This window comes from Monodon monoceros, unplaced genomic scaffold (assembly GCF_005190385.1).
Source record: "Monodon monoceros isolate NGI ecotype Baffin Bay Population unplaced genomic scaffold, NGI_Narwhal_1 Super_Scaffold_18, whole genome shotgun sequence".
Taxonomy (NCBI): domain Eukaryota; kingdom Metazoa; phylum Chordata; class Mammalia; order Artiodactyla; family Monodontidae; genus Monodon; species Monodon monoceros.
Genome location: NW_021703774.1, coordinates 85,544,134 through 85,571,345, shown reverse-complemented (window position 1 = coordinate 85,571,345; position 27,212 = coordinate 85,544,134). Strand labels below are relative to the sequence as shown.

At 47.6% G+C, this 27,212-nt stretch overlaps 1 protein-coding gene across 1 annotated transcript; it reads left to right on the top strand.

The window, feature by feature from the left end:
- Positions 1 to 1,702: 1,702 nt before the first annotated feature.
- SARS (seryl-tRNA synthetase) lies at positions 1,703 to 18,418 on the top strand. The gene is made up of 11 exons (XM_029229915.1): positions 1,703 to 1,959; positions 5,920 to 5,990; positions 9,079 to 9,159; positions 10,314 to 10,472; positions 11,433 to 11,576; positions 12,317 to 12,472; positions 15,053 to 15,274; positions 16,236 to 16,365; positions 16,635 to 16,792; positions 17,525 to 17,654; positions 17,990 to 18,418. Exons 1-11 carry the CDS (start codon positions 1,824 to 1,826, stop codon positions 18,145 to 18,147), a joined length of 1,545 nt encoding a protein of 514 aa, XP_029085748.1. The 5' UTR covers positions 1,703 to 1,823; the 3' UTR covers positions 18,148 to 18,418.
- Positions 18,419 to 27,212: the final 8,794 nt, after the last annotated feature.

The window sequence follows — 27,212 nt, the reverse complement described above, 5'->3', positions numbered from 1 at the left end:
GCATACACACTAACCCTAACTGCACATCCTTATACTCTAACCACACTGAAGTTTTTAACTGTCCCTCAGTCATAAGCTCTGTCATTCTATTATGTTAATTTGTTATACTTACCAGGTAGCATGAGCATTTTAAAGCAAGATGTCTGTAATCTAACGATAAAACTAATGGTGAAAATTCCTAAGGAAATTTGGAAAGGTCAGAATTTTAAGGCCATCCTTCCAATTACACTGATGACCTCCTTAAAGTATTAGCTCAGTGGCCCTCCTCCCCTAGGCCTGGGCCCCCTGCAGCCTCAGGAACACCCATCACTGTTTTGAAACTTAGCAAGCAATACACTTTGGCACTGCCTTCGTTGACTGAAGCAGACAGCTCCCACCACAGACTTGCCCTCAGAAGATTTCAGGGAAGCCAGCCCTTTGAGGACAGTCTTCTTACATGCTTTCTTCAGAGCCTGTAGCTCCCAACACTTCCTTTCCACTGGTTTTATCTTTTTTTTTTTTTTTTTTGGACGTGCTGTGCCACATGAGGAATCTTAGTTCCCCCAACTAGGGATTGAACCCGCACCCCCTGCACTGGGAGCACGGAGTCTTGACCACTGGACCGCCAGGGAAGTCCCCCCTTTCCACTGGTTTTAAACCTAACATTCTCGGTAAGAGGAACCTAGGGGGTCCAAACCCAGACAAATGCCTTTCCTAAGCCTCCCTATGGGTCTCTACTAGTCAGCTCCAGTACTGTCATTAGCCCTGTCCTACACCTCAGAGTTGGCTTGGCAGAGCCTTGTTGGGGAGTAGGATAGCAATGCCATATCCTCATGACAGGTGCACAAGCAAGTGGCAGAAGACCAAGGTCTTAGCACAGTTAGCTTTGGGGCATGGTGGGTGGGTCTCTAAACTCTTGGTAAAGTGGAAGAATGGGGAACAGTATGCCTATTCCCAAATCCTTCAAATAAGCTCTTGTTATCAGGGAGATTCTTGGATAACTTTGGCTCCAATCATCAACCAGAATATTTCCCTGTAAAGGCCTGAACATTATAAAATTAAAATATGATGAAATCTTTGTCCTAGGAATTTTCAAATAGATACAAGACATGACCTCAATATCTTAAACTGCCTTCAAATCTCCTAAATATTTTCCCCTTGGAAAAGTCTACTCAAGGGTCTCTCTAAAATATTCTCCAACCCTGTGATCTTAAGGGTTGATAAAGGGACAATTTGGTTCACCCAATAATCAGATTAAGAAAGGTATCCTAACTCTGAGGCAGGAGAGCAGGTATTTTGAACTGAGGTAATCTGGGGACTAAAACATGTAGCCACACTCTTGTCTCAAGATGGAGAAGAGAGCAGAGGTTCAGAGAAAGGGTCCAGTCTTAGGACCCAAGCTTGTAAGGTGGAAACTGGCATCTATGGGAGGTGCCAGCTTCCAAGCCAGTGATTATACTGACAGGCCGTGTCTTAGATATGCCCTTTAACATGAGACAGAAACAGGCACTCATTTTTCTTCTATGGGGCAATTAGAGCCCCTAGAGAAGCGGGCACAGCTGGGGAAAACGCACACGAGGAGGCAAAACCCGCCAGTGTGACTGACTTGAACACATCCAGCGAGCTCACGCCCACCCACCCCGTCCTCCTCTGCGCGGCCCCGCCTCCTACGCAGCCGCTTCCGGCCCAGAGTGGAGGGCGGGCTGCACGCTCCCGTTGCGCCTGCGCGGGAAGTGGGGAGGGGGGGGTCGGGTTGTCAGCGCGCCGGTGCAGTGCGGCAGTTACAGGGCGGCTGCTGTGGGACTAACCTCACTTCTCTTAGTGTTGGCCCTGGAGAAGGAACGATGGTGCTGGATCTGGATTTGTTTCGGGTGGATAAAGGAGGGGACCCAGCCCTCATCCGAGAGTCGCAGGAGAAGCGCTTCAAGGACCCGGGACTGGTGGACCAGCTGGTGAAGGCAGACAGCGAGTGGCGACGATGTAAGTACCGGGACGCGCGGAGTATCCCCGGATGCCAACCGCAACTTCGTTTTTTGGACCTAGTTACCGCTCCTGAGGCTCCACCCTTCATAAGACCCCCTCCTAGGTTGCGGTGGCTCCGAAGCTGTCCCTGTCCACCCGGGGGGCCGGACCGACCCACTTTTCTCCTCCGCCCGGGCCCTGCGACCTCCCTTCCTGGGTAGCTGGGTGCGGGTCGCTGCTTCTGAGTCTGGGAAAGGAGCATGGCGCGTTCGCATCAAGAGCTGTCAAACCTTCCAGCCGCAAGGATAGCCGGAAGAAAGCCAGGGGGGAGGTTTGGGGGGTTTCCCCTTTCCAGCACTTATCTTTGGTCGCCTCCTGTCTTCTTCTCATCTTCAGCAAGGCCAGAGTGGTCTCCCTTTATCTTGATAGAATCAAAGGTTCCAACCTGACTGAGTCACATCTGCAGCACAGTAGGTTCACTCCGTCCATATTGGAACCATTTTGGGACTGTGGAGACCGCTCCTGGCTAAAAACAGTGATCCCAGAGCTTTTGGGAAGGCCATCCCCCTGAACTGTGGGCAAACTTTTAAGAACCGAGAACAGTCTTACGTAGTAGCTCAGACATGGGCAGAGGGGTGCGGTGAAGCAAGAAAAATCTTGTAATTATTGAGGCTGTTTAAAGTTTTCCGGTGAAGACATTGGCAGAGTTGGGCTAGATCCTGGAACTGGACCGGGCACCTTTCATGAGGCTAAATAAAACCATAGAACCCTCTGCCTATCAATCTCTGCCTAGGCTAGCTGGAGTAGTCACTAACTGGCCGGATGCTGTCAAACACGTGATTTTTTGTCTGATGCAATAGGTCTGCCACCCGCAGAGAGACAGGTTTATGACAGTGCACTGCATAGGCATTCGCTGTCCAAAAGCGTGGATTTCTATTAGGAAAGTTGATTTTCCTAAATATATAAGTATCACCCGTGTAGGGAGAGAGTCGAAGGAAGGGTTGGTAACATGAAGGTATTGGGTACCAGGAGAATATTTGCTTAGCTCAGGTTGTTTGCTGATTCTGCACATCACAGTCAAGCCCAGTGCGGTGGTGATCCCACCACCTGAATCTGAATCTGAAGTTTTGAGTTGCAATGGAATTAAATTAAATCGGAGTGAAAAAACTAGACTGGACACTGTTTTACTGAGTCAGAAGTCAGAAGTATCAGATTTTTGTTTCTCTCCAGCCATTGCCCAGCTGCTAAATGACTTTGAATGTGTTACCTAGTCTCTTGGGTATAATGTACACCTCAGTGGGAAGTTCTGTCTTTTACCTGAGGAGTGGATATGTGCTGAGGGGATGAATTCTTCAGGGACAAGGTTGTGTTTTATTCATCTGTGTGTCAGTACCCAGGGTATACATATAGATACAGGGTATACATATACACATGTGTACATATAATCCCAATACCTAGCACTGCACCTGGTCCTTGTTAAGGGCTTGACAAAGGTTTGTTGAAGTCATGAATATCTTCTGTGTTCAGGGCACTGTGCTCTTCCATATGAAAAGCAGTTGATGTAGTTTATTTTCAACATATTTATTGATTTGATTCTTTTCTACTTGACATCCCTAACCAGTATTCTCTTTGCAGCTAAGGGGAGTTAATGATTTTTCCCATTGCTGCCTGCTGAAGGTGGACATTGACAGATTTTGTTTCAAGATGCTTTTACATCTGAACCTCTGATCAGCGTTTAGGGTTCTTCTATCCTTAGCTGCAACCCAGAGCCACATTAAGAAATCAGACCATGTTCCCTGAATGAGGACACAGCAAGCTTCAAAAGGCCCTCCATTACAACTATACCCATGTGTCTGTCTGTAGACCTTCAAGGTTTAGGGCTCTGTGTAGAACACAGGAATCTGATATGACTTGGAGTCAGAGCACCACATCAGAGTTTACCACAGCTCTTGTAACCTCAAGGATTCGAACTGTGATTTCTTCTTTTAATTCAGAGTAATATAATGAGGACACATTTGGGCATATAATAAGCATTTGTCTCGACTACTTCCAAAGTCAGTAGATTTCCATGTATCTTGAAATCTGCCACTAACTACAGGAATTATCAGTTGAAGTTGTTACTTCCTCTTAACCCTATTGCACACGCCTTAAACCAGGCCCTTATCATTGGAAAAACTTTCTAAGTGCTTCCTTTGACCCCAGTCTCAGCTAGTCCAGGGCCACACCTAGGACATATGATCCATATACTATCATATATTTCTGCTGTGGCATTTATATTATTTTTATATACAGCCTTTTAAAATTTATTGAGATGTAATGTATTCAGTAAGTTCAGTAAAGTGCACAAATCTTAATGTGCAGCTTGATGAATTTTACAAAGCCATACACCCATGTGACCACCATTCAGATCAAGATCTAAGACATTTGCAGTTCTCCGGGGAGGCTCCCTCATGCCCCTTCACTGTCACTTCCCTCCTCCAAAGAAACAGTATTTTGTCCTCTATCACCATAAATGACTTTTGCCTGATTTTGAACTTCATATAAACGGACTTATATAGTATATAATTTTGCATGTGACTTATTTGTCTCAAAATTATGTCTGTAAGATTATTCCATGTTATTATGTGTAGCAGTGGTTGGTTCTTTTTCATTGCTGTGTAGTACTCCATATGTGTAAACATAACCAATTTTATTGATGGACTTTGAGATTGTTACCACTTTAAGGGTACTATGAATAATGTGCTAGGAACATTGTGTCTTCTGGTGGACGTAAGCACTCATTTCTTTTGGGTATGTACCTAAGGGTGGAATTGCTAGGTCACAGAGTAGGCACATGTTTAGGTTTAGTAGATATTACCTAATAGTTTTCCAAAGTGGTTGTAATAATTGATGCTCCCATCAGTAATATATAAGAGCTCCATTTGCTCTACAACCTTGCCCTTGATATTGGCAGTCCTTTTAATTTTAGCCACTTATTCACACTGATTCCAGAGATGGAGAACAGATTAGTGGTTGCCAAGGGTTAGATGGGGCAGGGGAAAGGTAATGGACTACAGAGGGATGATAGCAAAAGGAATCTCTGTGGAGATGGAACAGTTCCATATCTTGAGTATAGCAGTGGTTACACAGATCTGCACATGAGATATCACACAGAACTACAGGCACACGCAAATGAGTACATGTAAAACCACTCATCTGTTCTCCATCTCTGGAATCAGTGTGAATAAGTGAATGAGAAAGTAGTTATATAGTTTGTGCTGAAGTTTAGTTTAAATTTAAAGTTTGGCAAAACTTCAAAGAATAGCCATGTCTAGGCGCTGTCTCCTCTCTAGTCATCATTTTACCTGTCCAAAGCTTAATTTTTACCATATTGTTGCTAAAGCTTAGATTCAGGAGGTCCAACTTTTGCAAATCAAGGTTAGACTGATGAATCACAATACCAAGATGTTAATTTGGGCCGGAATACCTATGCAGGCTGGTGAGAGCACTGTCTTCCCCCAGAGGAACCACAGTGTGAGAAATTGAATTCTTCTCAAGGCTGCCAGATGAGCGTTGTATCAAAGCAAAGGAAATAACATTAACCATTTCTAGCATAGAGAAGTAGCAACCAAGTTCATGGGAATAGAAACTTGACTGACTGCCTTTTTTTAGATCCTGGTGCATACCACATAGTTTCTTTAAGTGAATTTTAAGATAGTTGAACAGGTTATAGTTATATGAGTATTTTCCAGTTTTCTCAGATGTGTTACTCTGTCTACAGTGGTATCGTCCAGGTTATGATACTTTTTAATTTCAGCCCCAGAATGGCCTTTTCATTGTCACCAAATGCTGGGGAATTACACAACTTTGTGAGGCAGATCCTTTAGCTCTGCCTGTATTTTGGCCTTGGGCTGAGATCAGTCCTAAGGAGCCAAGATTAGGAATGAGGTATCTTAATTATGTGCCTATCTTTGGTATATTGGGTTCTTTATTCTTCAGGCAGATTTCAGGCAGACAACTTGAACAAGCTGAAGAACCTATGCAGCAAGACAATTGGAGAGAAAATGAAGGTAAGAGAATGGACTAATACCCTTGAGAGCTTGAGCAGAGGTATTTAATCTTATTCTTAGTTAATTCATAATTTCTAACGTAGTGTTTAATTCCATGAGCTACTGGATTTCTTACCAGAGGGGGAAAGTTATTTTAAAAAGAAAGGGAGGAAGGCAGGGAGGGGACTAAGAGGCATTTTCAAGGATCAGTGAGTCCATCTTCTGTCTGCAGGTATGTTTTAGTCCGTTCTTGCTGCTGTAACAGAATACTGTAGACTGGGTGGCTTATAAACAGCAGAAATTTATTTCTCACAGTTCTGCAAGCTGGGAAGTCCAAGATCAAGGCACCAGCAGATTGGTGAGGGCCTGCTTCCTGGTTAATAGATAGTCTTCTTGCTGTGTCCTCATGGCAGAAGGAGCAGGGAGCTCTCTGGTGTCTCTTTCATAAGGGCACTAATTACATACATGAGGGCTCTGCCCTCCTGACCTAATCACCTCTGAAAGACCCCACCTCCAAATGCTATCACATTGGGGATTAGGTTTCAACATATGAATTTTGGGGGACACAGACGTTCAGTCTGTTATAAGATAAGATTCTTGCCATACAAGTCATTCATTGTCTGTTCTGTTCTTAATAATATGAATTCCACCAGTAATCCTTTCCAGTTATTTCCTGAGCTCAACCTACAGTGCCAGAGAGGTTTTCCTGTTGTAAATTTCAGATTCTTTATCCCAGTGTAGTCGTGCTCTTTATTTAAAAGAGCACAGATACTGAGTCCAAATCCTAGACTCTTGGTTATGTGACTTCAGGCAAGTTAACTTCTGAGCCTCAGTTTTCTTGTCTATGAAATGACAGTTCTAACACTAACCTTTAGAATACAATTGTGAGAACTGAAAATTTCTAATATAGAAAACCTGGCACAGTGCCTGGAACATTGTAGTTATTTAGCAATTGAGAGTAACAGTGAATGGCAAGTAGTACTGGCCTTCATCCAGTGTATCCTTCCTGTCCTTGAAGAATGTTAAGTTTCAGCTCAGCTTTACTTTGGTAACCAGATTAGTTTTTTTTTTGGTGGGGGGGTTTGGTGGGTTTTTTTTTGCAGTACGCAGGCTTCTCACTGTTGTGGTCTCTCCCGTTGCGGAGCACAGGCTCCGGACGTGCAGGCTCAGCGGCCATGGCTCACGGGCCCAGCCACTCCGCGGCATGTGGGATCTTCCCGGACCGGGGCACGAACCCGTGTCCCTTGCATCGGCAGGCGGACTCTCAACCACTGCGCCACCAGGGAAGCCCACCAGATTAGTTTTTAATCTTTCTTCAAAAATACGCTCTTAGCCTCTTAATCATTTTTTTTTAAAAAACATGTTAAAGCACCCTACAGTCTGTCTCATTTTTAAGTTGTAAACCTCTAAAATAAACCAAAAAATTATGAAATTTAGGAACCTGAACTTGGAAAGACCATAACAAAAGGATTCCCTTGGGGCCTTCCCTGGTGGTGCAGTGGTTGAGAGTCCACCTGCCGATGCAGGGGACACGGATTCGTGCCCCGGTCCGGGAGGATCCCACATGCCACGGAGCGGCTGGGCCCGTGAGCCATGGCCGCTGAGCCTGCGCGTCTGGAGCACAGGCTCTGCAGCGGGAGAGGCCACAACGGTGAGAGGCCCGCGTACCACAAAAAAAAAAAAAGATTCCCTTGGACTCTAGCACCTTATCCTTCATGATATTCTGTATCCTTCTCTTTAACACTATTTTGTTACACTTTCAGCATGTGACAGGCTGTAGAAATTGATATTGATGATAATCATACAGTTTTCTTCCTGTGGAACTCTTGACACTAAGTCAGGTACACGTCAGCAACCCCATAATTATGTTAATTTCCATGTATACTTCTGCCTGAGTGTTCTTTGGGGCATATATACGGATAGTGCCAGCCAAGTATTTTTCTTAGCAAGAAGATGGGAGTATTTTCATTTGCGTTAACGTTCTTAGGTTCCCTTGACTGCTGGCCCTGCAAGGAGTGTTCTTTCTTGCTATCCATTGAGATAGTACTAGCAGTGCTTTAATTTGTATAGCACTTGGAAGCATTCAAAACCCTTTCATATGCATCTCATTTTGGTTTTGATCTTTGCTGTAAACATGGAGTGTAGGTAGTACATTTGTTAACCCTATTAAAAGGGTAGGGTAAAGAGGCCTAGGAAATTAAGGGGCTTGCCCAAAATGGTGCCATAAGTTAGTTGCAGAGCCAGAACTTGAACTCAGAACTTGAATTTGCTGCCCTGAGGGATTATCAGAGAGGAAGAGGGCCTCAGCTGTCCTGGCTACCAAATGGAACATCTTGAGATTTAGGCCATTTTTTTCTACCTCAGTAGTCTATGCCTGTTCTTATCAAGACTCATTCTGATATTGTCAGATTTTTCCAGCTTTTAAAGATGATTTTCCTTGAATCACTGTCTTCTCCCTTGCTCTGGAAAACGATTAGAAATGATTTGGCAGAATATCATAAAGAAGGGTGAGGAGAGAAACTGGAATGGGAAAAAATCTAGTCCTGGGTATACCCTTGCTGTTTTGCGAAGTTGCATGGATTGCTCTAAACGTGGCTTTTTTCCTCAAAAATTGTGTTTCTTTGCCTTCCTAATATTCCTCATCCCATCCATTTTTCCTCTTAGCTGCAGGCCTAAGGGCTGGGTTTGTTCTTAGGTAGATGGGGATTCACAAATTGACACACAGGTGTCTGCCCAGCGCTGGCTCCTGACCAGCACTGAGTGTTTTCATACATTCTTGGGGTCATAACATTCTATGTCCATGTCAGACATTTTCCTTCTCAAGTTCCCGATGGTATCAACCCTCTGACCTGGATTGGTTAATCAGTCTGTCCAGGATCAGAAAGCTAGACAGTGTCAGGAAAGGGACTTGGAACATTAACTTCTTGCTTCCAGTTCACTAATTTTTCTCCCATGCATTGCATCTTTTAGAGACTAAGTTATGTAGAAAGTTCTGTAATTAGTTTATATGATATATTAGTTTGGTGTACACTTACAAAACTATGTCAGAAATTTTTCTTTATAATTAGTTATGTTTTTGTTGTTGTTTGTTTGTTTTTCTTTCCCACAGAAAAAAGAGCCAATGGGAAATGATGAGTCCATTCCGGAAGATGTATTAAATCTCGATGACCTCACTGCAGACACTTTAACTGTAAGTTATTGTCCTTTTCCAGGTTAGGATTTCTGTTCTTTTAGCTTTGTTCCTAGACAAGCAAGTCCTGACACTCTGCTCCACACAGCACTGTGGCATCCTTGAATTTCTGCAGCTGGGACATGTCCCCATCCCCTCTTGTTAATCTCAGTACTTGAGTATTAGACAGCAGAGGTGGAGACAGGTGGAATGGAAAAGTCAAGAGTAGGAAGGAGAGGAAAAAAGAACTGAACTATGTTTGGTTTAATAACTCTATTTACACAGTCAGTAATTTTTCAGTTTTTTGTAATTCAGTAAATATTCACTACAATGGGCCTAAAGCAGGAATTTTCAAGTTTTTTAGTCACTGAACCCTTTCTTAAAACCTGCAACACAGGGACTTCCTTGGCGGTCCAGTGGTTAAGACTTTGCCTTCCAGTGCAGGGGGTGAGGGTTCGATCCCTGGTCGGGGAGCTAAGATCCCACATGCCTCACAGGCAAAAAACTGAAAAAGCATAAAACAGAAGGAATATTGTAACAAATTCAATAAAGACTTTAAAAATGGTCCACATCAAAAAAATCTTTAAAAACAAAAAAAGCAAAAAAACCCCCTGCAACAATAGCAAGAGCATAAACCCGAAAAAGCAGAGTTGCTGTGCTTGAAGGGCAAGGTTGGAATGCTATTCCTGCCCTGCCCTACCTGCTAAGGGTCCCCCCAGGAAATCAGAGTACAGTTTGAAACACCTGCAATAAGGAATACAAAATGAGCGTAAGACAAGGTCTCTTGCTCCTAATAAATTTATAATCTTCCTAGAGAACAGTTAAATATAGATATAATAGCACGCTGAATTGGTTTAATCAGGAATATCAGAAAGTGCAAGTTAAGCTATGGTATTAACACTCCTGAGATATACAGGGACAAGAGGAGTGGCCAGAATTGGTCCACCTCTGCCTTAGGCACCCTGAAAGAAAATGCCAACGGATTTGTCGGGCAAAACTGTATATATCCCTGTGTGAAATAAATCTCAGTTCTTTGAAAGCCTCCAGTGTCAATTTTTAAAATGCTATCACAAGAGTTATCATTAGAGCCCAACAAGGTTGGGGCAACAATCTTTTTCCTACTCTGCCCTTGACTCGCTGTGGCCTTGGACGGGCTTGGCCTTGTTCATCTACAGAACCTGAAAGTCTCACAAATCAAAAAAGTCCGACTCCTCATCGACGAAGCCATCCTGAAGTGTGATGCCGAGCGGATAAAGCTGGAAGCAGAGCGATTTGAGAACCTTCGCGAGATTGGTAACCTTCTGCACCCCTCTGTGCCCATCAGCAATGATGAGGTAGGCGTCGGTGCCACAGTGAGCGGCTGCCTTGCGTCACCCCTCTCCTTTGGGAAGGGGGCGGAGTGGGAGGAGGACAGTGAAAGTCTGGCACGCTCTGTATAATAGAAGCAGGCTCTTTGTGTATTCGCTCTGCCCACCAATTGAGAATTGAAAGAGTCAGATCCCTGCCTGATTGGGAAGTAGCAGAGACAGCAGGTAGGTGGAGACTCCTGGCACGGAAATCTCTTCTAAATCAGGCTGCTGTCCTCCATTGCGTGTTGCCCGTGGTAGCAGCTCATCTCATGGGAGGGATCTGCAAGATCAGCCTCACCCCTCACCCACACCCTGCTGAGAAGCTGCAGGTTGAAGGGAAATCTGCATGATAAAAGTTTCCTGCCGAGTGGGAGCTTCCCCAGCACAAAGCTGCTCTGAGCCCAGCCTTTGTTCCCTGACACCCCAGCCGTGGCAGGGCCCATCTGTGCCTCTTTCATTCATTCCCTGGTGAACGGACATTAAACTCACTGAGGGCTGGGGTGGCAGACTCAAGAGGTCAGGGCCCTGAGCCCGCCCTTGTGTGGCCCTGGACCAATGAGAGCCTGGAAAAAAAAAAATCTGCATTCCCCTCCGTACCCCAGGCAGTGCAGATTGTCCAGGGAAGGGTTTTCCCTGTATAGGATTTTCAAGGAGTCATTTAAAAGGGTATAAAAATGAGAGAATACAGATCTTTTGGAAAATCATGATTTCAGTTCCATGGCTAGAATTGCCTCTAGGACTTTATAAATTATTATTTCTCTATTGAGCGCAGATCCTCTAGCAAATTCCCTTCTCTAGTCTCTGTACACAAGGGCCAAAACCTAGTGTTTGAGTTAAGCAGTGACTTCACAAAGCTCTAGGTCGTTCTTGGAATAGGGTTCGGAAAGATGGAGGTTGTAGAATTCAGAGCTCCTGCATCTTTGTCTCCTGGTCTCATTTGCTTAGGACGCCGACAACAAAGTAGAGAGGATTTGGGGTGATTGTACCGTCAGGAAGAAGTACTCTCACGTGGACCTGGTGGTGATGGTAGATGGCTTTGAAGGCGAAAAGGGGGCTGTGGTGGCTGGGAGTCGAGGATACTTCCTGAAGGTAAGAGTCGGCAGCCAGTGAGGTTGGTTATAAAGAAAGAACTGAAAAAAAATTGCAGAAAACATAACCCACTTAAAGAGGCCCACAAATTCGCCTTTCTACTACAAACTTACTGGCAATTAGATGCAATTCTCTTTCTAAGGCAGGAGAGTGCTTATCAGGATTCCCTAGAACAAAAGCCACTGAGTGATCCTCCATAATGAATATGTTTTGCTGACTGAATTAGAACAGTCTGTGCCTTTAAGGAGCTCCGTGTAATTGGACAGTCAGACAAGTAACGAAGAGTCAAAAACCCTCTGTGATAAGTGCTCTGGTGTGAGTAGCCCAGGGTGCTATAGGAACGGGTAGGTGGAGGCAACACACCCAGATTAGCTGGGCAGAGGGCAGATGCGCTCAGGGAAGCCTTCCAGAAGGACGTGGTAAAGTAGTTTTGGAAACACTGTCCATATTGGTATGTTCTACGTATACAAATAAGTCCAGTGTTTTAAGAATTAGCACGGGAAGACTCTCCCATGCACCCTGGGTGAACAGTCCTTTTCCCTTGATTGGTATCTTAAAGGGAATGCTCTTCAGATGATGTGCTGTGCATGGCTGTTAAGAAAGAGTCTCTTGAGTCAGTTGTTGGATCCATGGTCTTTGTGGCCTCCTGTGTGCCCCCAGTTGCCTCTGGGGGTAAATGCTAGCAGATGAACGTGATGGCAGCAGAACCCACTCACACAGTGCTGTGTCTGCTCCTTTAGGGGGTCCTGGTGTTCCTGGAACAGGCACTCATCCAGTATGCTCTTCGCACATTGGGAAGTCGAGGCTACACTCCCATTTATACCCCCTTCTTCATGAGGAAGGAGGTCATGCAGGAAGTGGCACAGCTCAGCCAGTTTGATGAAGAACTTTATAAGGTGAGTAGCCTGAGGCAGTGTGGCAGAATGACTCCTAAAGGTATGAAGTTTAACTTCAAAGACACAGCGATGCTGTCCAGCAGAACTTCCTGCGATGGTGAAATGTTCTACATTGTGGCTATCGAGCCCTTAAAATGCAGCTAGTGCAACTGAGGAAGTAAAATTTTAATCTTTATGAATTTTAATTTAAATGGTCACATGTGGCTGGTGGCTACCATTTGGACAGTGCAGACATAGAGCCTATTTTATCTTTCCCCAGATAGTTTAGGTGATCTATCTAAATTGAGCATGCTTTAGCACCATGAGCTTAGAAAAGAAGCTCATATATTATTATTAAGCTTGGACAAAAGGAAATTGTAGAAGTGGCTGATCTTCCCGTGTCCTCCCACTCCTGACCCCAGACTGGAAGCTTCCACAGGGGGAGACATACTTTCCTTTGGATGGATGTGGCTCCCAGTTTGTGGCTCTCTCTCAATCATGAACCATCTCAGGGAGAGCCAGTGGATTTGAGTTGAGGTGCAGAAGGTGATTCTGAATCAACCAGCTTTAACATCAGCTGTAGCTCCCCCCACCCGAAGTCTACGCCCAGCACTCAGTATTTCTAGTGTCTCTGCTAACGGCTGCCCATCGCAGCTGAGTCCACGTCTCACTGTCCCTCTGCTTCAACCCTGTTCCAGGGCAGGGGGGAACGACTTGGTTCTTATTGGCTGTTTCCTCCCAAAACCCATGTAGCGGGTAGTTAGACAACTGCTCCTGGCCTCATCTGATTTATCTTATGTAGAGAGATGAGTTTAACAGTCAGAACCTTCTTCCCACTAGGTCCTGTTGGTGAGTTCAAAGGTATGTTTTAATTCAAGATGCAGTGGGAAACAAAATGCTCTCTCCAAACCCTGAGCGTTGGTACAACCTTGGGGTCCTCCTCTTCTTCCTTTTAATGAGAGGGACATGTGCATTATCAGATGAGACCTGTTTTTATCTTTTCCCTTTTTTTCTCATCTCAACTCCCAAGATTGGATGGATAATCACTGACAGAACTTTAGAAGGATGCCCTGCAGGTAACACCAGGGAGAAGCTTATATGGAGGATTATGAAAAATATTAGGTAGCAGGTGCTCTGCGTGTTCGCAGCATTCTCCATCTCTTATCCAGATGCTTCTTGGAGCCATAGGCAGGGAGAATCACAGTCCTCCATAGTGAGGAATTTTGGCTGGCACTTTTTGCCTAATAACCTCAGTTTATTAATTCTCTAGAGCAGTGCTGTCCAACTGAACTTTCGGCAATAGTGGAAATGTTTTGTATCTGTCCTATCCAGTGTGGCAGCCACCAGCCACATGTGGCTGTTGAAATGTGGCTCATGCAAGCCAAGGAATTAAATTTTAATTGACTTTGAATAGCCATGTATGGCTAGTGGCTATACCATATTAGACCGCAAGCTCTATTGTTTTTACATTGTATGTGAATAGCCTCACACGGGGCTAAATTCCCACTGTTAGGTAGCAAGGTAGTTTTCCACATTTCCAAACAGTGGCCTAGAGGAAGTTTCCTCCCCTCTTTTTTTTTTTTTTTTTTTTAGTTAAAGTAATACCACATGACAGAAAATTTGGAATTAGTGGGGGGAAATCATCTTCTTTCACATTACCCACTACAATTGTCATTTTTAATATTCTTGTGGGAGCTTTTTTTATACATGTATCATTTTCTCATACTTCTAATCACAATATATGTAGATTGCCTTTTTACTTCACATTATATCAGAAGCATTTTTCAGTGTTACTACATGGTGTTCGTAACCATCATTTATTAGTGGTTACATAATATTACATGGCATGGATATAGACTACCCAGCTCTTCCCCTGTTGAATATTTAGGGGGCTCCCTTTTTTTTGCCATCAGTAAGTAACGTTACAATGAACTTTGTCCTGTCTATAGTTTTTTTTTCTTTTCCATTACTTTCTTCAGCTGAACACCGAAGTGATTCTTAAGGATTACAACCCTAGATCAACCCATAAGCACCAAGAGAGCAGAGACTATCTCCTTTTGCCCCGCATTGGCAAAAAGGACTTGGCTCTTACTAAATGCCTCACAAACATTTGTCAAGTGGATTAATTTATACTGCTACCAGCTCAGGTTTTATTGCACACCTGCCATCACTGGCCACTATACATCATTTATAAGTATTTCATTTATTAGATAAAGTAAAAATAGTATCAGAGGGAATTCCCTGGCGGTCCAGTGGTTAGGGCTTCACGCTTCTACTGCAGGGGGCCTGGGTACTGGTCAGGGAACTGAGATCCCACAAGCTGCATGGTGAAGCCAAGGGAAAAAAAAGTAGTATCAGAATATTTTGTCTTCTTTTTTTGCATTTCTTTGATCTCTAGTAGGGACCCCATTTTGGACTGACCCATTCCCTCCCATGTCTTTTTAGCATCTCCTGCTCACTCCTGGGCAGGGATTGAAGAAAATTTGTCCTCCCATCACTCAGATCTTCTCTGTGTGATTTGTGTGATCTTTGTGATTTCTTGCTTGAGCTGAGGTCCTACTCCCTCACTCTTAACTAGTAAATATTACCCTCCTCTGACAGGTGATTGGCAAAGGCACTGAAAAGTCTGATGACAGCACCTATGAGGAAAAATATCTGATTGCCACCTCCGAACAGCCCATTGCTGCTCTCCACCGGGACGAGTGGCTTCGGCCAGAGGATTTGCCAATCAAGTATGCCGGCCTGTCCACCTGCTTTCGCCAGGAGGTGGGCTCCCACGGCCGTGATACCCGTGGCATCTTTCGAGTCCATCAGTTTGAGAAGGTGAGTAGGCAGATCAGGGTGAGGGATGGGACCCTTCTATCTCTCCAGGGCTGTTATAGAAGAGATAGAATCTGTGTTGCTCAGGCCTACCCCAGCTCCAGTCTTTCCTCGCGTTTCCTCCATCTGGGTTTCTGGGGAAGAGCCTGAGAAGCACATGGTGGAGCGGCTAGAGCATGGACTCTGGAACCAGGCTGCCTGAGTCCTAAGGCCATCTCTACCACTTACTGCTGTGTAACCTTGAACAATTTGCTTAACCTCTCTGTGTTGTTTCCTCCTCTGTCAAAGGAAGATAATAGTAGTACCTACCCCATTAGGCTACTGTGAGGATTAAACCAGTTACCACGTGGAAGGTACTTAGAACGGAACCTAGGGGTAAGACAGGAATAAAGACACAGACCTACTAGAGAACGGACTTGAGGCTATGGGGAGGGGGAAGGGTGAGCTGTGACAAAATGAGAGAGAGGCATGGACATATATACACTACCAAATGTAAGGTAGATAGCTAGTGGGAAGCAGCCGCATAGCACAGGGAGATCAGCTCCGTGCTTTGTGACCGCCTGGAGGGGTGGGATAGGGAGGGTGGGAGGGAGGGAGACGCAAGAGGGAAGAGATATGGGAACATATGTATATGTATAACTGATTCACTTTGTTATAAAGCAGAAACTAACACACCATGGTAAAGCAATTATACCCCAATAAAGATGTTAAAAAAAAAAAAAGAAAGAAAGAAAGTACTTAGAACAGTAGCCGCACGTTATGTGGGACGCTCTCTACACAAGCATTCGTTCTTGCTGCAGCCCCAGCCAGTCCAGTTCAGCCCCGATCTCTCACCAGGGCCCCAGCCCCGCCTGACTCTCAGTGGAATAGGAATAAGTCTTCATTGCTAGGATAATTCCCACTTCAGCCTTCAGTTTATTCACCCCGTCCCCTTGTCACTGTGCCCTTGGGTCCCTCTTTGCAGATTGAACAGTTTGTCTACTCATCGCCACATGACAACAAGTCCTGGGAGATGTTTGAGGAGATGATCACTACCGCTGAGGAGTTCTACCAGTCTCTGGGGATCCCTTACCATATCGTGAATATTGTCTCAGGTTATCGGCCTCCCTCTCCTGCGTCCCACAAACACCACCCTGACCAGTTGAACTGCCACACAAAGAAATAGCTTACAATCCAATTAATTGCCCACATTAATTAAAATATCACACTCTTTTCCCTTGGGAGTTCTTGTTGATAAGAATATCTGGGCGTGATTTCCCTCCTGGGGATAACATGTGAACTAAAGAATTCTTTGGGTTTGCTAAAGGTTAGCCTTCTGAAATACCATCCCTCCTTCATGAATTCTAGGGGTTTTTCCTTACAGGTTCTTTGAATCACGCTGCCAGTAAGAAGCTTGACCTGGAGGCCTGGTTTCCGGGCTCAGGAGCTTTCCGTGAGTTAGTCTCCTGTTCTAACTGCACAGACTATCAGGCTCGCCGGCTCCGAATCCGATACGGGCAAACCAAGAAGATGATGGACAAGGTAGATGGCCCCTGGGGAGGCAGGAAGCAGGGCCTTCAGCTCAGAGTAGGTCCATCTTATTTCTCAGCCCTTGGAGGACATTATTTCCCAGCGTCATGGGAAAATCTGAGCTTCTCAGTCTAGACCAAAAAGGGAATCTGAAAGTGACTTCACTGAATCAGGACTGAGTCCTTTTAGATAGAAACCTGAATCTAGCTCTATTCTACAAGGTAGTTCTAGCTTTTCTCTTCTTGGCTTTGTTTTCCATAACTCCAGAGAAAGAGTAATCCCCATTTGTCTACACAGAACAAGTTGGAGGCAATGTCTCCCCTCTTCTCACCCAAGAAGGTCTGGGTTGTAAGCTTATCTCTTCAAACCCAATTTCCAGGCCCTAATCTTTTCCAGGTCAGGGACTTGAAAGGGGTTAAAAGGAGAAGCCATTGAGTAGTCTCTTCCCTCCCTCAAAGGGCCCAACTCTCCTCAAAATACTGGGACCTACCACTTGTCACTCATGGAGACATGAGGAATCTTCCTGGAGTTATCTAATAAGCCATAAGTTATCTAATAAGCCAAACAGAATTCAAAGGTTTAGAGATCATTAATATGGGTAGAACCTGTTTTTTATTTGATTTTAGATTTGGATTTGGATAGTTGCAGTTGGGGGAGTCTGGCTGAGTGGATGGTTCCTGGTTATCAGTAAGCCCAGCTAGGGGTTGAGTGTAACTGCTCCCTCTGGGGACCCTCTCCTCGCAGGTGGAGTTTGTCCACATGCTCAATGCCACGATGTGCGCCACAACTCGCACCATCTGTGCCATCCTAGAGAACTACCAGACAGAGAAGGGCATCCTCGTGCCTGAGAAATTGAAGGAATTCATGCCACCAGGTGAGGCTCCCAGCCCAGCCCATCTTCCTCCTCTTGTCTGTCTTCCTTCTCTTCTAAATAGTAAGCCCCTTTCAGAATGCACCAAGTTTTCTTGTTCATACGCGGCCCCCAAAACTCTGCCTGTCCTCTGGTGCTGGGCATTGCAAGGGGCAAGGTTGAAAAGTAGCCAGTGCCGGTATGAGCTTCTATTTAAATGCAGCTAAAATTCAGGCTGGGAAAAAAAGGAATAAATGAAAGCAGTGCCTGCCTCTTTGTCTTGTGTAACTTTCCCCAGAGGTCCCTGGGCTTTGACTCTTGAGGAATGATGGGTTGTTTGGTTGGCTGTTTCCTTTCAGGTCTCCAGGAACTGATCCCCTTTGTGAAGCCCGCACCCATTGACCAGGAGCCATCAAAGAAGCAGAAGAAGCAGCATGAGGGCAGCAAAAAGAAAGGGGCAGCGAGAGATGTTGCCCTGGAAAGCCAGCTGCAGAATATGGAGGTCACTGATTCCTGAACATTCCTTTCTCCCACTTTACCAGGCTTCCATTTCAATTAGCTGCAATCTCAGAGCCTGCCCAGAGGCAGGGAAGCCAAGCACGCACCCATCGCCCACCCCGTGTGACTGCATTGCCAAAAGGGGAACCATCTGCCCTGTACAATGCAGTGTTCCTCTTTTCTCACTTGGGCATAGGATCTAATCACCAATGACTGATGAAACCATGTAATAAAGCACCTCTGAGGGAGGCCAGGACTCTTCCTCAGTCTTCTGCCCAGGGCTTGAACCCTGTCTCTGACAGTTCTCCTTGGAACCGTATTCACTTCTGCTTTTCCTGCTATATCAGGCAGGTTGTTCCATTTAGCAGAGAGCCTTTGAGAAGGTAGGTGAGGGCAGGGGTAGATTTAGTAAAGGCTCAAGGGGAAAGTGAAAACTGTGACTTAGACACACAGGCTTGCAGAGCAAGGGCAGGATCCTCCTTTGTAAATTTGCTTCTGCTTTGTTAAAGCAGTTAGGTAGGACCAGCTTAGACACCTGAGTTGATATAAAAAGCTTCATAGCGGGACTTCCCTGGCGGTCCAGTGGTTAAGAGTCTGCATTTCCACTGCAGGGGGCGCAGTTGCGATCCCTGGTAGGGCAACTAAGATCCCACATGCCGCACAGCGTGGCCAAAACAATAAAAGCTTCATAGCACTTCTGTTCCCTAGGAAAGGCTCCATGGAGAGGGAAGGAGGTGGTGAGACATCAGGGTAGATGAGACTACATTTAATCCAGAAAAGCCCCTAGATTCAAGAGCACGGGGCAGGGCCTTACTCACAGCTGCTTCTCTCTTTCCACTCATCCCCAAATGGGAGACCAACTGCCTGGCAGCTTGTGGCTCAACTCCAGAGGATTGATATAGCCCACAGGGCAGGGGGCTAGTGGGAACAAGGTTTTAGTCCTTTCTCTGGAGCTCCACCGTTGCCCCAATAGCCAGTTCACCCTTTCTCTGGGGAGGATGATGTTTAGCCTCTTTATTTACCTGCTGCCTTTCATCTGCAATCTACAAACACTTTAATAACACCAACTGTTAGTTTAGTGCTTCTCCCCTAGGAGTCTAAAATACTTCCTATAGAGGATCTCTTTTATCTTTGTGACAGTCCCAGACAGGAGGGTGGGGACATGATTATACCTCTTCCATCATAAGGAAGAGAGTACAAGGTGGGTAAGGGAGATGAGAAAGCACGGCCGGGTGGAAGCCAGGAGTCCTGACTCCTCAGCAGGGCTTGATGCTCGCTGTGTTTCTTTGGAAGGATGAGAACAGGACTCTGAACTGGCCTGTAACTTAGGAGCTTGATTTTGTCTTCCTTAGTCCCTAAGCAGCAACCTCCCCAGGCCTGCTGGAGCTTGCTTAGCACCCAGGAGAGAGGCCGTGTGCTTGGTTTTCCACTGGGAGCTTGGGCTGAGCCTGTGAATCTTGCTACTGTCAAAACTGGGGCACCTAAAAAGGTGACCACAGTGACCCTTTTGCCCCAGGCAGGCTCACCAGCCTGCCTCTACTCTAGCCAGTGCCCCAGCTCTGGCATAACAAAGCCAGGGCCAAAGAACAAAAGAGCAAGCTGCTCCCATATACTTGGAAGGATGAGATTCACATTCCTGTAGCCTCAACTATTTGGTTTGAAGAAAGGCAGTTTACACAGTGAGCAGGAGGCTGGTTTTGGTCACCACCACACACCGCTCTTTCCTGTTTGAAAAGCTCACTGGGCTCTGGGATTAGAAACTTTCAAGTGGCCCCGCACACCCCCATCTAGCCTTAGGGGTCACTACAGCTGCCTCCTCTGCTCCCCCTTCCTACCCACTTGGCTGCTGGCGCCCATGACCTTCCACCAGGAGGCACTGCTTTTCTCTGGCCCTGAAAGTGCCGCAGGAGGAGGAGCTGGGGCTCTGAGCCCCTGGGGGCCCAGGCCTGGCTCCTGCACTGCACCCCCCGCCCCCTACCCCCACCCCAGGCTGACCCGCCTAGTTTTCTGGACCTGGCTGCACCTGGGACCTGGACTTGGGCTTGTTTATCCAGAGAGCCTCCTGCCCTGTGCTGCCAGCAGCCCAGCTCCCCATGCCAGCCTTCCCTGTGGCTGGCCAGTGTGTGGGCTGGCTTGTAAAAAGGAGTGAGTGGAGGCCCGGAAAACAGCTGCTGTGTGCACCGAGTAGTCTGTTAGCTGAAAGTCTCTACCTCCTTGAAGCCACAAGACAGAAAAATAGTAATGGTGAAGGAAAGGATGATCCCGTGGCTGAGGTCCCTCCCTGTGGGTGGAAAACACACGAGCAGGAGACGCACATAGGCACTTATTTCCTGAGTGCTTGCCCTGCGCTAGGTGTGATTAGGAGCAGGGGTTACAGAAAGAATGGGACACAGTCCTTGCTCTCAAGGAACTCCCGGACATTGGGAAAGGTGTGGCTTGCCTTCCTCCAGGCTCCTTCCCTCCCTGGAGCAGTGGGATGGGGCTGATGTGAACCTTGTTTAGGATAGGCAGGCTGGCCTGGAAGCTGAGTACCAGGAATGGGCCCAGATAACCTTGACTCCACCCTGGCAGTTGCCTCCGCAACCCACGGCTGATGCCCTCATCCCTGGCACCTTGACCTGCCCCATCTCCAACCTCAGCTGCCCAGGTTACCTCAGCAAACAGCCCCCACGGGCACCAGGGAGTGAGTCAGAGTCCTGGGTCTCTTACCAACCCTTGGTTCCCACACCCAGTAATTCAGGGACCAAGATGCAGGTCTGAGTGCTTCAGGCAAGAGAGAGGAGCCACTAGGCCTTTCTAGCAAGAGAGAGACAACTAGAAGGCCGACTTCTAGAGAGAAATATCTAAAGAGCCAGGCAACTGTGGGGACCCATCATGAGACCAAGGGGCCTGCCCGAACTCACAGTCTGCTGGGAAGTTTAGTTATCTGCCGAGTACCACCAATGGGGAAAACCACGCCTGGGAACTGACACCTTCCGTGTTACCCGTCCTGCTTTTCCTTCCCTGAAGCGGTTCCGGTTTACCCAGGGTCCTGAGAACGCCGTCTCTCGCCATACCTCCCTCTGGGGGCCTGGGGCAGCCCTGGCTGCACTCCCAGGAGGAGTCTGACAGGCAGAGCTGGGACGGACCCTGGAGAAATATGCTGCAAGTCAGAGCCTGTGCCAGGACGAGGGGCGTGCTCCACTCCCCCAGCCGCTTCTCAGCAAAGGGTTCCCCCAGAGCTCCTCCCAGATACACACAAAAGGGGGCGCCACCCTGCATCTCCAAGGAGGGAGGTCCTGGTGGTGCTGGCATAGCCGCCTCTGACGTTGCCCTTTTAAGAGACACCCCCCCCGCCCCCCGCAACGGCGGCGGGCGTGCGGCCGGCAGGTTCTCAATGCAGTACCCCAGCAAGTGCGGCGCCCCGTCTGCGGAAAGGAGGAGACAGGACGCCCACCTTGCCAGTCTCGACCTCTGGGTCCCCGGACCTGCGGGCAGAGGGAGGGGGTCCTAGCAACCTCAGATTCTGAGAAAACCCCTTTTTTCTAGAGGGGAAGTTCCTCTCTCGCGCTGTTCTCATTGGTTGGCTGGCGAGCCCTGCATTTTGGAGAGCGGTAGGGTCCTTCCCTTGGACCAGGGCTTCCCTCCCCCTACACAAGCCTGCTGTCAGAAATGGTCTGGAAAATTATTTTTACTGAGGCGTAAATTACTGATAAGATGGTGTGACCCTTTAGGGACACTTCTTTTTCCTTGTTTTTATTAAACCCTAAAGAAAGGGAAGAATTGAGCTCCCATTTAGAATAGCATTCATTCTCTCCTTCCATCTTGTCTCAGGGGGGAAAGAAAATTCTTTTTTTTTACTCTTTCTCCAAAACCAGCCTTGTGTACTTGTGCCCTGGATCTCGCCACCTTTGGGAATTCCTGAGTCCCTGTTCCTCAGCCAGCTCTCTTTTCAACCTCCCTCTTCCTCTCCTATGCCTCCCCTCCCCACCCATTCCCCTCAACTACCAACCTACTTACACTTCCCCATCTTAAAACAGCCTTTCTGCCATCCAGCCTCTGCTGTCAAATTATGATCCCAACTGGCTCCTTTTCCTCAAAGAAAAATAAACCCTGGACACTCGTAGGTTCTGCTACGTCATCAACATTCCGGGTCCTCCTAGTCCCAACCCCTTCAGAGGGAAGGTAGAATGTTCCAGACTGAGGGAATAGCATGAGGGAGCAGGAAGTAAGCCTGAATAGCTGGAGTGCAGAGGGTGAGGGGGATGTTGAGTTGGGGCTAGAGAAGTGGGCAGGATGAGGAGAGAGGGCCTGCCCCGAAATGCTGGATTCCTGGGGCTCTTCCCTTTGGCTGCTCTATCTCTGTATGCTCTCCTGCTCTACATCCCAAATCCATCATCTCTCATTCACATATCTCTGGACCTGGCCCACTCACCCCCAACACACACTGAGCATCTTCACCAGGATCCAAACCTGTAAGTCCAAAGTCTAACTCCCTATCTGATCCTCTGCTCCCACCCTCCTCTGGGTATTCAGCCACCCAAAACAAATACCCGGGAGTCACCCTGGACTACCCCCTCCTCTTCCCCAGCAGCCGATCTCCCACAGTCCCACTGAATCTCTTCATCACCCTGATCTGGCCCCTTGGCAGCCTAGTCCTCAGCTGCAGCACAGACTCCCCTCCTCCTGGACTGTTACAACCGCCTCGCGTCTGCCAGACCCCAGCCCCTCCTTCAGGTGCAGCCTCCCCGCTGTGGCTGAGGGTACAGCCACGTCATGCCCTCACCCCCACCCCCACCGAAACGCTTCAGCTGACTCCCTCAACCTAGGAAGTAAAGTCCAGACTTCTCAGCCAGATCCGGATTCATCAAACTGTGGCCACAGTTCAGATTAGCAGTCTCTTCTGCTCTTCTTTTCCCTACCGTGAGCCCTGCTTCAGCCCCAGGGGACTACTCACCTCTCCCAGCACTGACCATGCAATGCCCCCTCCTTACCTGCTCACGCTGTTCCCTCTACCCCAGTGCCTCTCCTCCTGCCTGTCCCTGGAATTCCTCCTTCCCCTTCAAGGTGATTCGAATGTCGCCTCCTTTACAATGCCTTCTCTAACTTCTCCCACCCTCACACAGAGATATTAATGAATACGGCTCTACCACAGCATTTGTCTCTGTCCACGTTAGACTGGTTGCTCCTTGAGGCCAGAGCTGGAGTCTTGTTCGTTTGTGTCCCTCTCACACCTAGTCCGGTGCCTGGAGCATGGCTAGGGCTGGACAGGGCTCTCTCCTCGGCCTGCTCTGATAAACTAAGTTATTACAGATGTTGCTTTGGGATTTGCTCCTCGCAGCTCAACCTCAGGCTCCATCTCTTCCCCTCTGTGCTCAGGAGCCAAAAATGATCTCAACTGGATCTTAGACGGACTGTGCATCTGTATGGAATGCTTGGGCCTATTGAGCCACCCTCCGCAAACAGTGCCAGCACCGTGGGCTGAAACTATCATGGGTTAAGGTATCCAATGCCACCTTTTGAGTCCCAAAGAAAATCTGTCTAACTTGGCTGGGACATCAGGCTTACAACTCCTGGCTGCAGCTGGCATTGGGAATACAGTTTTGTGATTAATGTGAATGAGCTCAGGGCCGCCCAAAGAGAACCCTACAGACCCAACTGGCCTCCCAGATGGTGGTTCAAGGAATGAAGGGACCACCTGGTCACTCCTCTATGCCATTCATCACTTCATCCATCCATCCATCCACCCATCCATCCACTTGACTAGAATTTACTGAGTGCCTGCTACGTATCAGGTGCCATGCTAGGTACTAACTAGGTATTTAAGGCAAATGTGTTCTCCCTGCTCCTGGAGCTTACAGCTAGTGGGTAAGACAGATGTTAACCAAGTAAATTAACAAATAAATACTTTCTGTAATAACAAACTTCAATATGTGCCATAAAGGAGGGGATATTTAAGACTGCCACATTCAGCAGCTGGAAGGAAGGCAGGGTGCCCAGAACAGAGTGAAGGGGGAGGAGTAAGAAGGGGCTGGGCCACGCCATCCAGGGCTTTGTGGACCCCTATGAAGTTGGCTTTTATTCAAGGCACAATCAGAAAGCCCGGTGCAGGGTTATTAGGAAGAGAGCGATATGCTCAGATTCATACTTCACAGTACTACTCGCCAAAGGACACCAGGAGGAGTCCTTTAATTGGAAAAATCCAGAATGTGGCACATTCAACAAGAGAACTAGCCTGGACTTTTCAAACAGTCAATATCACAGAAAAGAAAGAAGGAAGGAAGGTAGCAAGGAAGGAAGAAAAGAAGGAAGGAAACTAAAGCGACATGTGGCCAAATGTAATGCATAAACTTTTGGTTTAAAAGTACAGCCATCAAAGACCTTTGAGGGACAAGACGGAATTTGTATCAGGCCGGACATAAGATGACACCGGAATCATCACTGGAGTTCCTGGGTGTGGCAGCGGTCCCCTAGGGCTCTGACTCAGGCACGGCACACTGAGGGGGCGAGGGTGGAAGCCCCATGATGTTTGCACCTCGCTTGCACTTTGTTCTCCAAACGCTGAGAGAAAGCATAGTGCTGACGATGATTGAATCTGAGTGGAGAGTTTCCGGGGGATACGTTGTACCATTTTGGCAATTTTTCTGAATGCTAGACATTTTCTAAAATAAAAAATTGGGGGAGCCCCCGCTTGCCACAACTAGAGAAAGCCCTCGTACAGAAACGAAGACCCAACACAGCAAAAATAAATAAATTTTAAAAAAAAATTGGGGGAGTGTGTTTTCAATCTAAAAAATGTTTATTAATTTAAAAAGTTTAAAAGATTACTTAGGCGGCTGAATGGTGACTGGTTTGGAGGGGAAGCAACCTCACGAAGGATCCATGCAACTCTGGTTGAGCACCCCCTCTGTGCCAGGCATGGAGATGGGGGCTGAGAAACACACGCACTGTGAAGAAAAGTGCAGGGCAGCAGATGGGCATGCAGGTGAGTGTGGACAGGAGAACACGCAGGTCCCTGCCCCCTGCGCCCCCACCGGGGCTGCTGGCCTGTGGTCCTTTATCGGCAGCCGGGGCCTCTCCCCACCTCTCTCCTGTCAGAGAAACTGCCCCGCCCACCCACCAAAGGTCACCTCGACCTCTGCCACCAGCAGCCTCCCTCCACACCTCTCCTTCCAAGCAGGCCATTGGTCCCAGAATTTCAGCTCACAAGGATCTACCCATGACAGAGATCACCTGGTTCGTCTGGCCCTGTCTGGCCCTTCAGTGTGCTGGGCCACAACACACCCGCCCCAGTCTTTTTTCATTTTTTTTTTGGCCATGCCATGCGGCTTTCGGGATCTTAGTTCCCCGACCAGGCATTGAACCCGACCCTGGTAGTGAAAGCACCGAGTCCTAACCACTGGATGGCCAGGGAATTCCCATACCCACCCCAATCTTGGCTTCGGTGACACTCACATTTCACTCATTCATAGTTTATCTGGAGCCAGATAATCTGGAGCTTAATCTGGAGCCAGATTGCCTGGGTTCCAATCGCAGGTCTGCCATTTACTAGCTGTGTAACCTTGGAGAAAACCCTTTGCCTGTAGGTTAAAGGAGTTTGCTGATGAATTCATCTGGCCAGGAATGCACTTCCTGATTCTTCAAGAGGCAACCCAAGTCCTACCTCCTCCAAGAGGCAGACTGAGATTTCCTCAACCTTCACTGCTCCCTCCTCTGAATTCCTTTAGCCTTTTCTATCTCAGCTGCTCCTGGAGCACTTCACCCACACTACCTTGTTCACTTGAGAGCCACATCTTATGCATGTGTGTATTTTCCGTAGACCTGGGGGACCCTCAGGAAGCAGTATGGGTGAGGAAGTCCATTGGAACTGGAGGACAGCCTGGGCTCTCCTCACAGGTCACTTTCCCTCCCGAGGTTTGGACTAGAAGAGCAGTAAGTTCCATTTGAACAGACTCCAGGATCTTGCTGCACCTTGGTTTTCTCCCATGTGGGAGGGAGATCTAAAGGTTCCTTAAGTTGGAAAGTTCCATGAACTAGGCAGGCCTTCCCCTAGGGGTCAAGGAGGACACCACCAAGACAAGCCCTAGTTTGAGACACCGTGATGTGTAGAAGACCTGGAAGTTTCTGTCCTGCTTTTGGTAGGGAGAAGCGGCTGAGCAGGGGAGAGTGGACTGGGGAGGCAGTTCTGTCCTGTGCCCCTTGGGGGCAGGGCAGGGAGACCATGAAGGACTATTTGCCAAACGTGCCTGGAGATGAAGGGAGGGGTTCCTTGCATCCCCAGCCTGTCTGTCCTTGGGCAGAAAGGCCCTTCGCAGGGAAAGGGGCTTCCCACAGCCGTGCTGCCTCCGCTCTAGGCTCCAGAATCAAGTTCTCTAGCCAAGGCTGCTGCGCTCTCCCACCCAGCAAGCTTATTTTAGTACAAAGGGAGAGAGATGAATGGAGGGCTGCAGTTTCTGCATGCGTTGGCTTGGGCCTTCAGCAGAAATGAGTCTCATTACCCAACCCCAATTCAAAGGATAATTAACAGATGGTATAATTTCCGAGCATTCTCCGCGCCACATGGCTATTAGGTGAAGAGCAAAATGCCTACGCAGCCCCTAGATCCTCCCAAACCACAGAGTCAAAGGGAGTCCGGAGAGGCAGAGCCCCGTGGAGGGCACTTAAGCCATCCTTCTGTGTCTGGAGCTGCCCTTGGCCTTGTTCATCTTCAGTCAGAGAAGAGGGCACTTCCCTGAGTCGTGGGTCCCCCGCCCACTTCCTTCTCCTCATCCAGTCCACTACCATTGCCAGGAGTCTAGTCTAACCCGAATCCCTCTTGCTGTCGCCAAAGCTCATCTCCTTTCCTTTTCCCTGGGGAGAAAGAAGAAAGCTGATTTCTCATTCTTGGCATCACTCTGTGGTTACACGGAAGTTCCCTGGGCTGGGGCCTCTGAGAGGGGATTCACAGCTCTCCTGCTGTGACCCACTGAGTGTGACACTGCTGTGACCAGAGTGCCGTGTTGGAAGAGCGCATCTGGCCCCATGCTTTTCAAACTGGGTTCCTCCAGACCCTCAAGCTCCACAGGGGGCCCAGAGGTGTGCTCCTTGGGGAGCAGTGGGGATGTG